We start from the raw sequence: 14,650 nt of genomic DNA on the forward strand, positions 1-14,650 counted from the left end.
GGTGAAATGTGATATTTTAATTATATCCGGTATCCTTTTCAAAACGTCTTCCCTTCCCTCGTGTTGGTCACTGCAGTCCTGTGTATCTAGAGCAGGAGTTGTTATTCTCCATCTATACTTGAGGAGACGGTTGTCCAGTGACTTGCCCAAATTCACACGCTAGTATGAAACCTGGGGTTTCCTGACACCCAGTCTGTTGGTCTTTGAGACCCATTGCCTAACTCTTTCCCTTTTGTATTTTACAAAGGCAGAGGCCATTACGGAGGTGAGCCCAGGCCAGTCCCAAGTTCCTTTGTGGTGGCCGCTGTCTCTCTCAGCTCATCTTGGGTCTTGCTCAGGCATCCTGCTGGGAATGTCTGGTGGTGGTGCCCAGGGCCTCCAAGGCCAGGGACGAGTCTGAAATAAGGGAAGTGATTGTGTTGAATGTTTTCTTGTTGTTCTACGCTTTATTTCCAGTTTTGTTGAACACAAGCAGTCTCCACTGTGTCAGCTCTTTTGCTTAGCAGAGCAGACCTATTCTGCTTCCTAGTGGCTCAGATGGAAAAGAATCCACCTGCAATGCAGGAGACCTGGGTTTGATCCCTGGGTTGGGAAGATCCCCTGGAGAAGGAAATGGCAACCCGCTCCAGTACTCTTGCCCAGAGAATCCCATGGACAGAGGAGCCTGGCGGGCTACAGTCCATGGGGTCACAAGAGTTGGACATGACTGACTCTTCACTTCAACATTTAATCACAAGTGGCAGACTTTTTATCTTTGCTTTTGGGGGCAGCTGTCTCTCTTGGTCTCCTGCCACCCCTCTGTCTACCTCTGTGATCCCCCCTCCAATTCCCTCTGTGCACTTCACCATGAATCTCACTGTCCTCTGGGATGATACCGCGGCCCTCTTCTCTACAGACTCTTTACGTGGCCTTAACAATAACCACAGGAACAATTACTCATTGAGCATGTCCTGCGTGCCAGGCCCTTTTCAAAGCACATTACGTGCATTATTGCTTCCAGTCTCCCTCATTGGCTCTTTGAGACGGATACTGCTGTCTCCACATTTGGAGAGGAAGAAATAGAGAACTGAGAGGGTCAGCTGTTTGTCCGAGGTCACACTGTAAGTGATGGAGCTGGATTTCTCACCTGAGTGTGCACTCTGGCCTCCTGGCCCTCATGTGACTATGCCAGGACACCTTAACTTGCATATCTGAGTCCATCTGAGTGGTAACGTGTCTGAAACTGATTTCACAAATGTATGTTTCTCCTAAAATCTTCTCCCTCACTCACATTCCTAACTTTGAGAAGGACAGTAGGCTATTAAGTTGCTTCAGCTAAAATCCTGGGAATTTTCATAGATTCCTCTTTCTTCCTCATCTCCCACCACTAATTCACTCATTCATTCAACAAATGTTTATTTAAGACCTACTGTGAATCACACATTGTTCTAAGTTTAGGGGGTACAGAAGGAGCTGGAAGAATCTCTGCTTCCATGGAGCAGTGTTTTCGTGGAAATCAGTATCCTCATTTTATGGATTTGGAAACTGAGGAATAGAGAGATTGAGTGACTTGCCCATATTGTCACGTATTTAGGGTGGAAACGAAGCGTTCTTGTTGAGAAAACCGTGATCTTGACCTTATACCCCATGCTTCCTGTCACCATGTCCTGCAGAATCTCCTCCTTCATCTTCTGTCTTCATCTTACTGCCACTGCCTCTGCCTTTCTAGGCTCGTGTCACTTTCAGCAGAATTACTGCAGGAACCTCCTTACTCATCTCACCCGCAGTCTCACGTCCCTTCTTTTTATTCTCTGTACTGTACTGGAATGATTTTTCCAAAATGCAGTCTGATCTTGTCACCATCTCATCAAAAATCCTTGGTTGGCTTCAAGTAGCTTGGTGGTGCCTTGGTCCCCAGGACACACACAGCCTACTTAGCAATGTCAGCCTTCACCGGGTACCACAGTTAGCTGGAGTGCTGGTTAAGACAGGGCTTGTAGGGCCCCATCCCCAGAGTTGCTGAGGAGGTAGGCCTGGGACCCCCTGAGAATCTGCATTTTTCCATTAGTCTGTGGAGCAGGACCCACAATGGGAGTCGCTGCTGGCCCAGGGCCTGGCCTGATGTCTCCGCTCCAGCCCAGGCAGCGTTTCTGGTTTCCTGAGAGGCTGTTTCAGGCTTTGTTCCTTTTGCACGCACTGCTTCCTCTGCAGGAGACACTTCCTTTCTCCTTTCCTGTCACTTCCTAGGAAGCTTCCTCTGACCCCCTGCCCCCACCCCACCCCGCAGGGAGCCCAGGGCCTCCCCTCTGTTTCTGTGGCTCTGCATCTCCGGGCAGGTGCCACGCCATTCCCTGTGCTTGAGTCTTGGTTTTATTTACCTGTTCCCACTTTCCGCCCCTCGACAGCTAGCTCTTTAAGAGACCAACTGTTATGCTTGTGACCTTCCTGTCCCTGGCCTCTAGCATAGTGCCCGGTGTATATAGAAACTATGTATTTATTGAGGGAATTGAAATACATAGTCCTACTTGTGCTTTTAAAAAAGAGTAATCCTATTTTAATTTTTCTCTGCATTTACCATTAAGCCTTGCCTCAGATGTTTCTTTAAAACTTTACGATGTTTCAATATAAAAACAGTGTACATGTGAGAGTCTTAAACTTTTGAAGCTGCCGTTCGCTGGAGCTGCACTGCTTGGCTGTTTAATGCAAACAGGAGCTTATTTCCACAAGGCTGATGTTTGTCTGCAGATAGCTTACTGCTCATACTTGTCATATGAAATTCTTGAGTCCTTCAGTCCTCCTCAGCTTTCAGAACATCTGTGTGGTCTCTTCTTAGCCTTGGTTTTTATCTTATCAGAGAAGTATAGATGGAGTATCCAGGCAGTATAAGCCTGGCTTTGACTGATACAAAGATCAGTGGTCTGTAAACTTGCAGCCTCCGTGATTCCATCCAGAACTGCACGATCCCCTATGTTCCTTTCTGTGTGTGTGCATTGCCTGAGAGAGTTCCAAGAGGAATATGGGCTATACGGCCTGCAGGCCCTCCCTGCCTTTCTCTCCCTTCCCATCTCGGATTACTGAGAAACTGAAATTGCACTAGTTTTTGCCAAAATGTTAAGCTCCAAACTCTTAACAAAGGAATTTGTGAATGAGAATGTCCCTGGATTGTAGACATTTCTTCAAGAGGTGCTCTGGCTGTCTCCTGGTGGAGTTCAAAGGCAGAGAGAGCCCTGCCCTCCTCTCTGGGAAAACAGGAGGAGAAAACACAGATCTATAATGCTTGGGAACCACGTCTCTGCCTGGGAAACGTTTCTGGGGTTCTGGCTGTGTCATTCTGCTTCCAAAATTCAATCAGCAAGCAGAAGGCAGCCCTTTCTCTGAGGGAGAACATGGCTGAATCACGTGTAGCTTCTCACATTAGGTCACAACAGCTTTCCCGGTAGTTCAGAGCCACCAGAGTCTGCCCTCAGCTATTGGGAAAAGCACCCTCCACCACATCATTGTTAGTCTCTGGAGCCCCATCGTGCTCATGCCTGTCCCACACACTTAACTGTTTATAGCAAGCTTGTCACAAGACTAAGTGCGAGGGAAACTGGTCTCTTACTTCTGTCTTACGACCCTCTTGGTAGCAAGTAACAGGAAGCTCCCAAAGTAACTTGAGTCAGGATGGGAGGAGGAGATGTACAGTAGGGACCCAGGGGCATCGTGTGGAACTCAGGATCAGGACGTGTGGCCGGGGTGCTGGGGATGAGGAGTGGAGAGTGGGCAGGAACAGAAGTCCCCCTTTTCTGTTTCTGTATCTGCATGCTCTCTCCAAGGCAGCCCGGTCTCTTCCAGCCTAAGGGAGACTGAAGCTGATAAAAATCACCATGTCCAACACTCGATTTCTGGGCAAGAGAGACTCTGGTCTCGTATTGAATAAATGGCTCTTTCTGAGATGCAGGCCTACTGCAGTCTGCTGTTCAATCTACAGAGGGTGGAGAGGGGCTGGGCTCTCCTTTGCATACATGACTGCAGGGGCCCACCCTTGAGGGGGGTGGCCAGTTTTCATAAAACGGGGGTGTAGATGGAGATGTTGCCCCAGTCAATATTACTTATAATTATTTTAGATTTTTTTTTTTAATGTAGACCTTTTTGAAAGTCTTTTTTTGGATGTTACTTCTGTTTTATGTTTTGGTTTTTCGGCCATGGGACATATAGGGTCTTAACCTCCTGACCAGCTTTTGAACCTATACCCTCTGCATTGGAAGGCAAAGTCCCAACTTCTGGACTGCCAGAAAAGTCCCGATATTGGTTATAATTTATATTCCACATTCTTCCCCAAAGATTCCGTTTTTAAGAATGGATATAAAGGAACCAAAACAAATCATGAAGGGTATAAGGTAAAAGTGAAGAGTGATAAGGTTAGGGGGAAGGACAATGCACTGAGAAGCCCTGATGGGGAGAAACTTACTATAATGTGGGGTTTCAGAATTAGCAGGTTTTGAAGTTCTGACGCCAGTGACTCTCAGTATTCAAGAACGAGACTGACGAGACAAGAAAGAGGAAAGACTCGAGGTTAAACTCGGTCTCGGTATCCTGACTGGAGTGTGTTTCTTGTAAACGCGCAGGGGTACTTGTAGACGCTGTTCCTGGAAGGAGCCTCCCGCCTGCGCAGGGGAAGGAGATGATTCATTGGAGGCAGGTGTTCCTGCCCCTTAAATAGCACATGCCGTCCAGTTAATACAGCCCCCATCACTCCCAGAGTCTGACCTCGGGCCATGTGGCAACTTTTCAGCCCTGTGTGTGTAAATGTCAGGTAAGGGTCCACGTGTGAGAGGTGCAGCAGCTGAGAAGAGAGGGGCCGCTGGTCCCTGAACGAGGATGCTTCCTCATCCTTGGAGGAGGCAAGACTGCACCCAGAGGGAGCAGGAGTCATCCTGACCTGGCCGAGGTCTGGGGAGAGGCTGCTGCAGCTGAGAAGGGACTGAGGATGGGGAGGGAACAGACACGTAGGAAGTGCCAACTATTCCAGGCATGTCAGTCGAGTTCTGAGTCACCCAGTCCTTACGCTGTCACATTGACCCTGAAGTTGCTCTCTTTCCTCAGGGGCCCTTAGTATCTCTGTTTGACATATTAGGACCAGGGGGCTCTGGGAAATCAGGACACCCTCCCGTGGTTCCTTCTGTCTCCAGGAGAAACCAGTCACCGCCACGGCCTTCAGAAACCAACCAGTGTGGCCCCTGTTCCTCCATTAAACCTGGACACCTTAGCTTAGGCCCTTAGCCAGGCTGCTGCTTTGCCTGGAACTCGGTTCCCTGACACCTACCAGCCAGCTCCTTCACGTCCCCCGTGTCTTTGCTTACGTGACTCTCTTGGTGGAGACTTGCTCTGTCCGCCCCATTTCAGCGTCACAGCAGCTCACCCCTCCCTGGACCACACCTCACTCCCCCATGCTGCTCTCTTTTCCCGCAGTGTCTCTCGTCTTCTACAGCTGTACGTGATCTAACTCACATATGCTTCTTTTTAGTGTCTTTCGTTCCCCACATGGCCTGATGAGAATGTCAGCTGCAAGAGCAGGCACATTTGTCTGTTTCGCTTCCCAGTGATAATTATCCAGGGCCCCTAGAGGGCTACCTGGCTCATAGCAGATGCTCAGTAAATGTGTGCTGAACAAACAAGGAGCCTTTCCGAGGTCACGAAACCACAAGCCCAGCCAGAGCTGCGCTTCTTCCGGCTGCGTGTGTTCGGGCTGCATGAGGAGGCCACGAGGGCGAAGTGAAGTGAGAGGTTGACCCTGGCTCAGATGGGAAATATCCTGTTTACAAGTCTGTACTTTATCTGCCATGCCATCTTATCATAAGGATTCTGGACACTTTGTACAAACTGGGACATGGGGACCCAGTGGCAAAATTGGGATTGCCTTTGTGCGTATTGAATTTTCCACTAACCCGTGTTTATACTCTTCTGACATGGCAAGAATTCTGCCCAGAGGCGTTTTATTCCTGCATCAGCCCATGTTTGATAGAGACAATATAGATTTTGTTAACAGAAGTATTTAACACACTTGTGTGGACTGCTCCGCTCATCCACCCCGCCAGACCTGGAGTCTGGGTCAGACTTAGGTGTCAGAAAAACATCTTCATAAAACATACACGTACTTCAGGAAAATACACCTCTTCTTTCCCTTTCCTCTCTTCTGTGCCAAAGGTTTTAAAATGCATCTCTCCTGTTTATTCAGGCACAGCTTATGATTTTTAAAAACAACGTCATCAGAATGATTAAGGAATAAAAGTTCTTTCCATTGTTATTTAGGATGATATTTTCCAGGTTCCAGTTAGGTGAGAAAATTGACCTGATTTTTATTTTCCCCTACTGTGTTTACCTTGCTGCATTGTTATTTCGAGTCTGTTCATAGGGTGCCAGACAGATGTCATTGTTGTTGTTTTTTAAGCAAAGAGGATCAAAAATGTCCATTTAAGAACTGCCTGTGGGGGGATAAAAAAGAATTGCCTGTGAACTTTAACATACAGATATGCATAACTGCTTCCTTTTGTGAGTAAAAGTTGTAGGAGGTGGTGGACATGTATACAGGTTTTAAATAATTTATTTTTTAAAAGTATGCAAGCTGAAACTTGCTTCAAAGAGAATTCAGAGAGCAGCCAAAATATCCATGAAAGAAAACTGTCCTTCAGAAATGCTGCTACATCTCAAGCTAGTTATGAAATTGACACCTGAGTGTTATTTCTGTCAGAGAGGACATAAGATGGATTTAGAGGACCCATAGTCTCCATTTAAAAGATGTCAGAAACACAGGCATTATCCTTAATATTATACTTCCCTCTCCTTCAGCCTTAACCCCACGCCATCCTGTGACCATATCCAGGCATCTCTGAAGATATCAGTTTTATTTCTAAATGCTCTCGATTCCATGTGCTTCTTCAGTACATTTCAGTCCAGGATGCAGTTGGGTCTTATCTGCATGACCAAAGCTCGCTCCTCCTAGCTGCTGTGCATCTACTCTGAACTCTCAACTCATCTTTTCTGCAACTTGGGTCATTTTCCCAAAGACCAAATCTGATAAAAACCTGCTTTCTCACCCCATCTCAGCCAAGTACGTACATACAGCCCTGAATGTCTTCCTGTCACTCTTAGGGTGATGACTGGATTCCTTAAGGTGACGTACGAGACCCTGAGTAGGCTGGTCCTACTCATCTCTCATTGCACACCTGCCATACCTCCCTGCTTCCCCCATTGTTTGTGCACCTGTCATACCAGTCACCTGTAGACCCTTTACTTGCTGTGCTTCTCTCACCCCAGGGCCTTTGCACATTCTCTTCCCTCTACCTGAATCACTCTGCCTTCTTTTCTTTCCCAGTTAATGTCTTCTCATCTTGCAGACCTCAGTTCCTACGTCGCTTACTTAGGGAAGCCTTCCTGGACTGGCTTCCCAGGTGGTTCAGCAGTAAAGAATCCACCTGCCAGTGCAGGAGATGTGGGTTCAGTCCCTGGGTTGGGAAGATCCCCTGGAGGAGGAAATGGCAACCCACTCCAGTATTCTTACCTGGAAAATTCCATGGACAGAGGAGCCTGGGGGGCTGCCATCTGGGATCATGAAGAGCCAGACACGAGTGAGCATACACGCACTTTCTGGACTACTATTCTAGGTCACATGTCCCTCTTATCATTTGTATTGGTCTTATGTTCTTTTCCTTTAGAGCACCGTCAAGGGTGATTTTGTCTTTTACACATTATTTGGTAAAGATGTATCTTTCTATCTAGACTTTAAGATCTCTGGAAACAGGGACTATGTCTGTTTTCTTACCTACATTTATCACAAGATAAAAGCAGTGCCTAGCACAAAGCAGGAACTTGAAAAATGTTTGTTGAAGGTTGTAGATAGATGAGTGAATGGCTTCTCGAAGCATCCGTTGTTGTACCAAGTAGCATAATGGAACATTGGTCCATTTCTGATATGTTGGGAGCTCAGCAAGGACAAAAACAACAGATGGAGGAAGAGGAAAGGGGGCAGGTGTGACCTTCCTGGCAGAGAAGCCCCATCGTCCTAGTCACATCACAGGGCCACTGTCCTCTCCAGCTTTTCTTGAGGATCAGCTCTGCTGGCTGTTGTTCTGCAAAGCCTGGTGGGCTTCCATCCACACGCTCCTCTCTGTTTCTACCCACGTGCTGTTCTCATTCCTAGTCAGGAAAACATGCTTTGCTTTGAATACCTAGAAATTAAAGAAGTACTTTTGAGTCTTAAAACATGAGTTTCAGTATAATTCTCCATCCTTTGTTTGGCTGAACAGACGTTTTATGCACCTCAGCAAAGTATAGTACTATAATAGTCTGGAGCTTGGACCGAGGAGTCAAGTTGCCTGAGCAGCCCAGCTCAGGCCCCTGTGTAATCTTGGGAGACGTACTCCATGTGTCTAAGTCTCCATTTCCTTATCTATGAAATGGGGATAATATTTCTACTGCATGGTATTATCGTGGTATACTTTAGAACAGCATTGCCCAATAGTAATATAGTGCAAGCCACATATATAATTTAAATTAAATGTTCCACTAGCTGTATTTTTTTAAAAATCTATTAAGTAATCTTCATGGATACATTATACAGCACAGGGAAATATAGCCATGATTTTGTAACTTTAAACTGAGTATAATCTATGAAAATATTGAATCACTATGTGGTATACCTGAAACTCATATGATCTTATAAATCAACTACTTCAGTAAACAGTAAAATAAGTGAAATTAATTTTTAAAATATTTAACCCAATATAGCTGAAGTATTATCATTTCAATGTGTAATCAAAAATAAAACAGCTGTAAAAAAAAGTCATAAAAAAGAATGAAATAATGCCATCTGCAGCAACATGGATGGGCCTAGAGACTGTCGTACTGAGTGAAGTAAGTCAGACAAATGTCACGTGATATCACTTTTATGTGGAATCTAAAGAAATGATACAGATAAACTCACATACAAAACAGAGACTCACAGAAGTAGAAAACAAACTTATGATTACAAGAAAGGAAAGGTGGGGGTGAATAAATTAGGAATTTGAGATTAATAGATACGTACTACATACTTAAAATAGATAACAAGGATGTATCATGTAACACAGGGAACTACAACATCTTAAATAACTTATAATGGAAAAGAATCTGAAAAAGAATAGATATATTGATATATATGTATTACTGAATCACATTACTGTATGCCTGAAACTAAGACAACACTGTAAATCATCTATACTCCAATTAAAAATAAATACGCAGCTGTTAATGAGAACTTTTACATTCTTCAGAATGTTAAGTCTTTTAAATCCAGAGTATATTTTACACCTCCTAGCACATCTCACTTTGAACTAACCATGTTTCAAGTGCCCGGTGGCTGGGAGCCTGCTGTGTTAGGCACTGCTGTTTTAACTCATTCATATAAAACACAGTACTTAGTATGGTGCTTAGTTCATAATTAGCATTTGGCAAATGTTGGCAAAATTAATATTCATTTTAAAACATCAAAGTTGGATAGACAAACATTTGCCTGTGTGTTTGCATACATTGCCACATGGGAGGATGCCTCAGATCTGGTCTCGTTTCTGTTTCAAAGGAATAAAGAATTGACTTTAATGTTCTCATTTGTTCCCTGTAAAGTGGCCTTTGGGTTTCAGAACAAGGTCAATTTGGGGGTTTATGGTCGCCTTTTCTTCTGGAGGTGGGAAGGGGGAAACTCGGTGTGCTTCAAGTGCTGTGTGCCTGTGTCTGTTTTTTGGCTCTTCTCTGTTTAATTGTTGGAGCTGGAACAACTTGATTTTAAAAGAAAGCATATGGGCTGAGAGTCATTGGGAGGATGTTGGCTGATGATGGAGCCGTAGAGCTATGTACGGGCTGAGGTCCCGGCCCCGCACCACTCGCTTAGCAATTGAGTGCTTTCCTGGATTTCAGATTCGGTGTCTTTCTCCAAATCCTCAAACCTTGTTTGGGAGGTCACAGTTAAGGCAGGAAATATTGGAGCAAAATTGTAAAGGAAATTGTCTTTCAGTCTTCTTCAGATCCTGATTTTTTTTTCTCTTTTCTTTGTCAAAAATGTTGTTTCCAATCTGTTTATATGATTTGGGAAAGAAAAAGATTTTTCAAAGTGACAAATAATCTCTGTGTTCCCAAGAAAAAGATTATTCAAAGAGGAGAAAGTTGACCCACCACGGAATTTGTTTTCTATGTTACTCCGTTGCTGTCACCAGCCTGGGGAATGTCTGTTCTATAGCCTGTTCTTTATGTGAAGGCAAAGTTCTCATCTCTTTTTACCCTCTCAACTTCCCATTGCTTCCTTGGGCGGGTACATATGATATCCTCATCATATCCCATATACTTCTAATCTGAATGTATCAACTTTCTGTCCCACAGAGGAAAATGGGGACTTATCACTACTGGTAAGAACACGAATGTTGCTGTTACATTCATGTTGGTCCAAATCTCTGCTTCTCCACTCAGAAGCTGTGTGCCTCTGAGCACATTAATCTTTCTCAAAATGGAGTTAATAATAATGCCTCCTTCAGAATAAATAGTTGCAATGCTTAAGAGAGACATGGCATACAGAAGGCACCAGCACAGTGCCTGACACGTGATAAAGAGAAGGTAATGTTAGCAGTGAGGCAGGGGACCTCAGCGATGACCTGTCTGCCCTCCTCAGCAAGACGGACAGCAGGCCTTGGTGTCCTCTGTCACAGCATCCCACCATTGCTCGGGGTGACACTGTGATTCAGTGCATCAGGGGAGTGACCTGCCTTTGTCCGCAAAGGGCTTTAACATGAGAAAGTCTCAGACTTCCCTGGGCTGAGTTTGATGTCAATAAGGATGTAGGTCTAATGGTCTCCCGTGTGTGCAGTCGTCTCTGTTACCCCACTGGTCTGGGACCTGTGAAAATGAGAGTGACATGCTGAGTGGCATTATTTTTGTACTGTAGAGACCCAGAAACATTTTGAGTCATTTGAGAGGCTGGTGCATTTGTGGCTTCCGATAGGAACTGTAAAGTGAAATAACATTCTGGTCAGGGCAGTAGAGAGGCTAAGCATACTGGTTTTTTGTTGGCATGCTGAAAATACATTTTTCTAAATGTTCTCAGACTTCCGTGACCAAGGGTAGCTTGGAAGAAAGGGGTCCTTCGGTTTTGCTCCATCGAGGCCACAGTGCCGAGCTTTTCTGTGTAGGAACTCAGAGTGCATCAAGTGCTGTGTCACTGCAGTGTCAGATAATTGTCCAGGGCTTGGGAAGTTCTGCTTGTAAAAACACCACCACCTTTTCCAAGCAGTCACTCCTCTATTATTTCCCGTTCGCTCTTTTCCCTCTGCTCCTGCTGTTTTCCCAGCCCCTTTTTGGATTTGTTAGTCATTGCCTACAAAGTGTCTGTAGCTCCCCGCTGCGAATGGCAAAGACCTCGCCAGGTGAACCCTTCTCAGATTTCCCTGAAACTGGAGAGAGTAACCACCCTTACTCATCTTCTCCACGGCTCCCTCTCAGTGGACAGCTTCCCTGACGTTTAACTTGATCAAGATGTTAGTAAAATAAACAGCATGCGCCACGGCCCTCAGTCTCAACCTGCCCACCCTCTTTTCACCTCACTGTTTGGAGAGGAAACTCAGAGTTGCTGTGGATAATAAAGATGAGGACTAAGATGTGTCTTTCCTTGTGGCCAGTTACAGCCAGTCCTGATCACTGAGCTCTGAACCGTGTGCCACGTGTTTCCAAACCTGTGGAACTCTGGTTATAAGACACACTATTATTTGAGGTACAGTCAAGGCGGGAAAAAAAGCAATTAAACTGAGATACCATCATTTTTAAGACACATCCCAATTTCAGAGATGTTAAAGTGTGCTGGAAAAAACGTGTCTCTTAAAGGAGATGGAATGCTGTGAGAACTGATTCAAATGGACTATCCTCCTGGTTACTGTTGCTCCCCTCTCTAGCCCCATACTCAATGCAGCTGATGGATGGCTGAGTCTGTGTATTTTTAGTTCAACCTTGCATGTTATTTGTGTGCTCTGTGTTATGCTTGAAGTTATAGCACTGAGTTTAGGCCAAGTCATGGAAGCCCTTTCAACTACAATGTAAGTATTATAAGTTTCTGACAAAGATTCCAGGTGTTTTCTTTGGGTCATCCTGGACTTGATAAGGGTCCTGTTCCCTTTAGAAGGGGTGATAAAGAGTTGACTGAGGGATACTGGGGGTTTCTGCAGGCCCTCCCTGCTGCAGCCCATTCTTAATGGCATGATGGCAAGGAGAAAATCTCCAACTCTGCTAAATTCATGCCCCTAGTTATCCATTTTCTAGTGAACATCATGCTTAGGTTTATGGCGTACTCACTGCTTCCTCTCCAGTCCAGAAAGGCAGCATCAGACATTATTGATGACTTTAATTTTATTCAAGATTTTACCTAATTATTATTCTTTATAATCTGAATGACTTCTAAGCAAGTGCTGTTCTTAATGTGGTAATAATTTTATCAAGGGGATGGTGGTATTTCTTTTCCTGTTGAAGACTGTTAGATTTTAGAGAAAACTTTCTCAGCAGATAAAGTAACCAAAAGAAAAGTGATTGAAACTTTGTACTAGTGAAAATATGGCATTTACTCTCATACTTACATCACTTTCTCGCTTTCTTTCAGTTTTTGGGAATAGCATTTCTTGGAATCGGACTCTGGGCGTGGAATGAAAAAGTAAGTAAAACATCATTAAAATCACACATTTTGTTTGTAAGAAGCTGCACGTTATATGTTGTCTCTTTTTCCTCTTTGATGACTGCCAAGTGTATGGAAACATGGCTCTTTAATGAAAAAGTACCCCTGAAAAATAATGTCACAGTTCAAAGATTGAAGAATGGAGCCTAAATTGATCATTGCACAAAAATAATTACAGAAGTAACAACACACATGTATAACACAGAATGTGTTATTGGAATTTTATCAGTTAGCCGGAGAGACATGTTCCCATGGAACATGGGAACACTCTGGCACAAGAATTTCAGTAATGCATATAAATAATACTAACAATACTAAATAAGCACCTGGAGCCTTTTTTTCTCTTTTATTTTTTAAAAAACCCTTTGGAAGATTATTCAAGCCGTGAAGATTATATTTGAGTGTGAACATTATATGCTAAGCTGTTAGCATGTGGTACGTATGGAAGAAACTAGATACAATTCATGTTTGAAAATCAGATAAACTTATCAGTGTTGCTAAGAGTGTGAACACTTGTGTGCTGATTGGAAATGTTAAGGAATATCCAAACTGTGTCATCAAATATCACACAGTAAAGAAATAAATCTGGATCTATGGAGAAGGCTATATGAAGACACAATGTTCTGGGTGGTTTATTATGTAAACAACACCCTCACGACAACACTGCCCTGTGTCCATTCCTCCACTTCCCTTCCTATCCATACCTTTGAAGTTTTTTTCTGCAGCTTCTCCTTCTGACGCCAAGCAGTGGAATTCAAAAATAAATACTCTTTTTTCCTTCCTTCTTTGGACATGAGATCATTGGCAGCATTTTATCTGTTCTGGTATTTGGCTACACAGTAAAGCTTTATCATCTCCCACCTATGAGAGTGAGGGCGTGCATGGATTGGTTAAAAGTTGTAAACTAAGACGTTTAGCTGAAATTTTCCCAGAAGACCATTCTCTTATCACATTGACATTTCACCCTCTGAACTTGACCAAGGCCTGAAGTCAGGCATTCCTTTGAAGTGGTCTGTGTATTAGGAAAGGAGAGAAGAACTAAGGAAGTCCAGCAAACAAAAGCCCTTCAGCTGTAAGAAGGTATTTCCACAAGTAAAACAATGTTTAGATAGATTGTATCCAGTAAAACTCAAAGTAAATCCCGAGTTTTGAAATTGAACCGCCATCTGTTTATTTTCAGAATACTTGTACAGATTGTGAAATGTTTATGGAAAATGAACCACCTTCCAGCAACCTTATGAGGAAGGGTGGTGACTGTACATCAAGGGAAACAAATTAAGTTCCCAAAACAGAATTTTATCTCCAGAAACTTTTCTGTTGAATAACTGACCTTCTTTTGGATTATGATCAGCTTCTGTGTCGATCCCTTTATAAGCCTGGAGGTTTGTACTGGTGGAATCTCAGAAATTCCACTTTTAGAAGCCCTCTGTTTGGTTCAGGGCCAGATCATATAGCTTTGTATAACTCTCCTTTAATCAGTCCATTTCTATCTGCTCTGAAAAGATGCTGGAGGGCATTATATGAACTAATTATCTGTTCTAGCAATAAACAGACAATATGTTGTTTTGAAGGTTTTTCTCTTTGTGAAATATAATTATCCTTTTGTCTCATCAGTCGCCCCAATGTCTCTTCTTTGATTAAATCACAAAATTCTAAAACTGACAGTATCATACAAACATCAGAGCAAGGGGATGATGTGGTCTCTGCTGCTGCTGCTGCTAAGTTGCTTTAGTTGTGTCTGACTCTGTGCGACCCCATGGACAGCAGCCCACCAGGCTCCCCTGTCCCTGGGATTCTCCAGGCAAGAATGCTGGAGTGGGTTGCCATTTCCTTCTCCAATGCATGAAAGTGAAAAGTGAAAGTGAAGTTGCTCAGTCGTGTCCGACTCCCAGCGACCCCATGGACTGCAGCCTACCAGGCTCCTCCGTCCATGGGATTTTCCAGGCAAGAGTA

General features: G+C 44.1%; 1 protein-coding gene across 5 annotated transcripts in view; it reads left to right on the forward strand.

The window, feature by feature from the left end:
• TSPAN5 (tetraspanin 5) overlaps positions 1–14,650 on the forward strand; it is a 180,502-nt gene that overhangs the window by 133,044 nt on the left and 32,808 nt on the right. For all 5 annotated transcript variants that reach the window (XR_011567107.1, XM_070791174.1, XM_019962417.2 and 2 more), the window contains exon 2: positions 12,626–12,676. Coding sequence is in view for 4 of the 5 variants with exons in the window: in XM_070791174.1 (XP_070647275.1) it covers positions 12,626–12,676 (51 nt within the window). In the remaining variant the exon portion in view is untranslated. The remainder of the gene's footprint in view (positions 1–12,625; positions 12,677–14,650) is intronic.

This window comes from Bos indicus, chromosome 6 (assembly GCF_029378745.1).
Source record: "Bos indicus isolate NIAB-ARS_2022 breed Sahiwal x Tharparkar chromosome 6, NIAB-ARS_B.indTharparkar_mat_pri_1.0, whole genome shotgun sequence".
NCBI lineage: Eukaryota > Metazoa > Chordata > Mammalia > Artiodactyla > Bovidae > Bos > Bos indicus.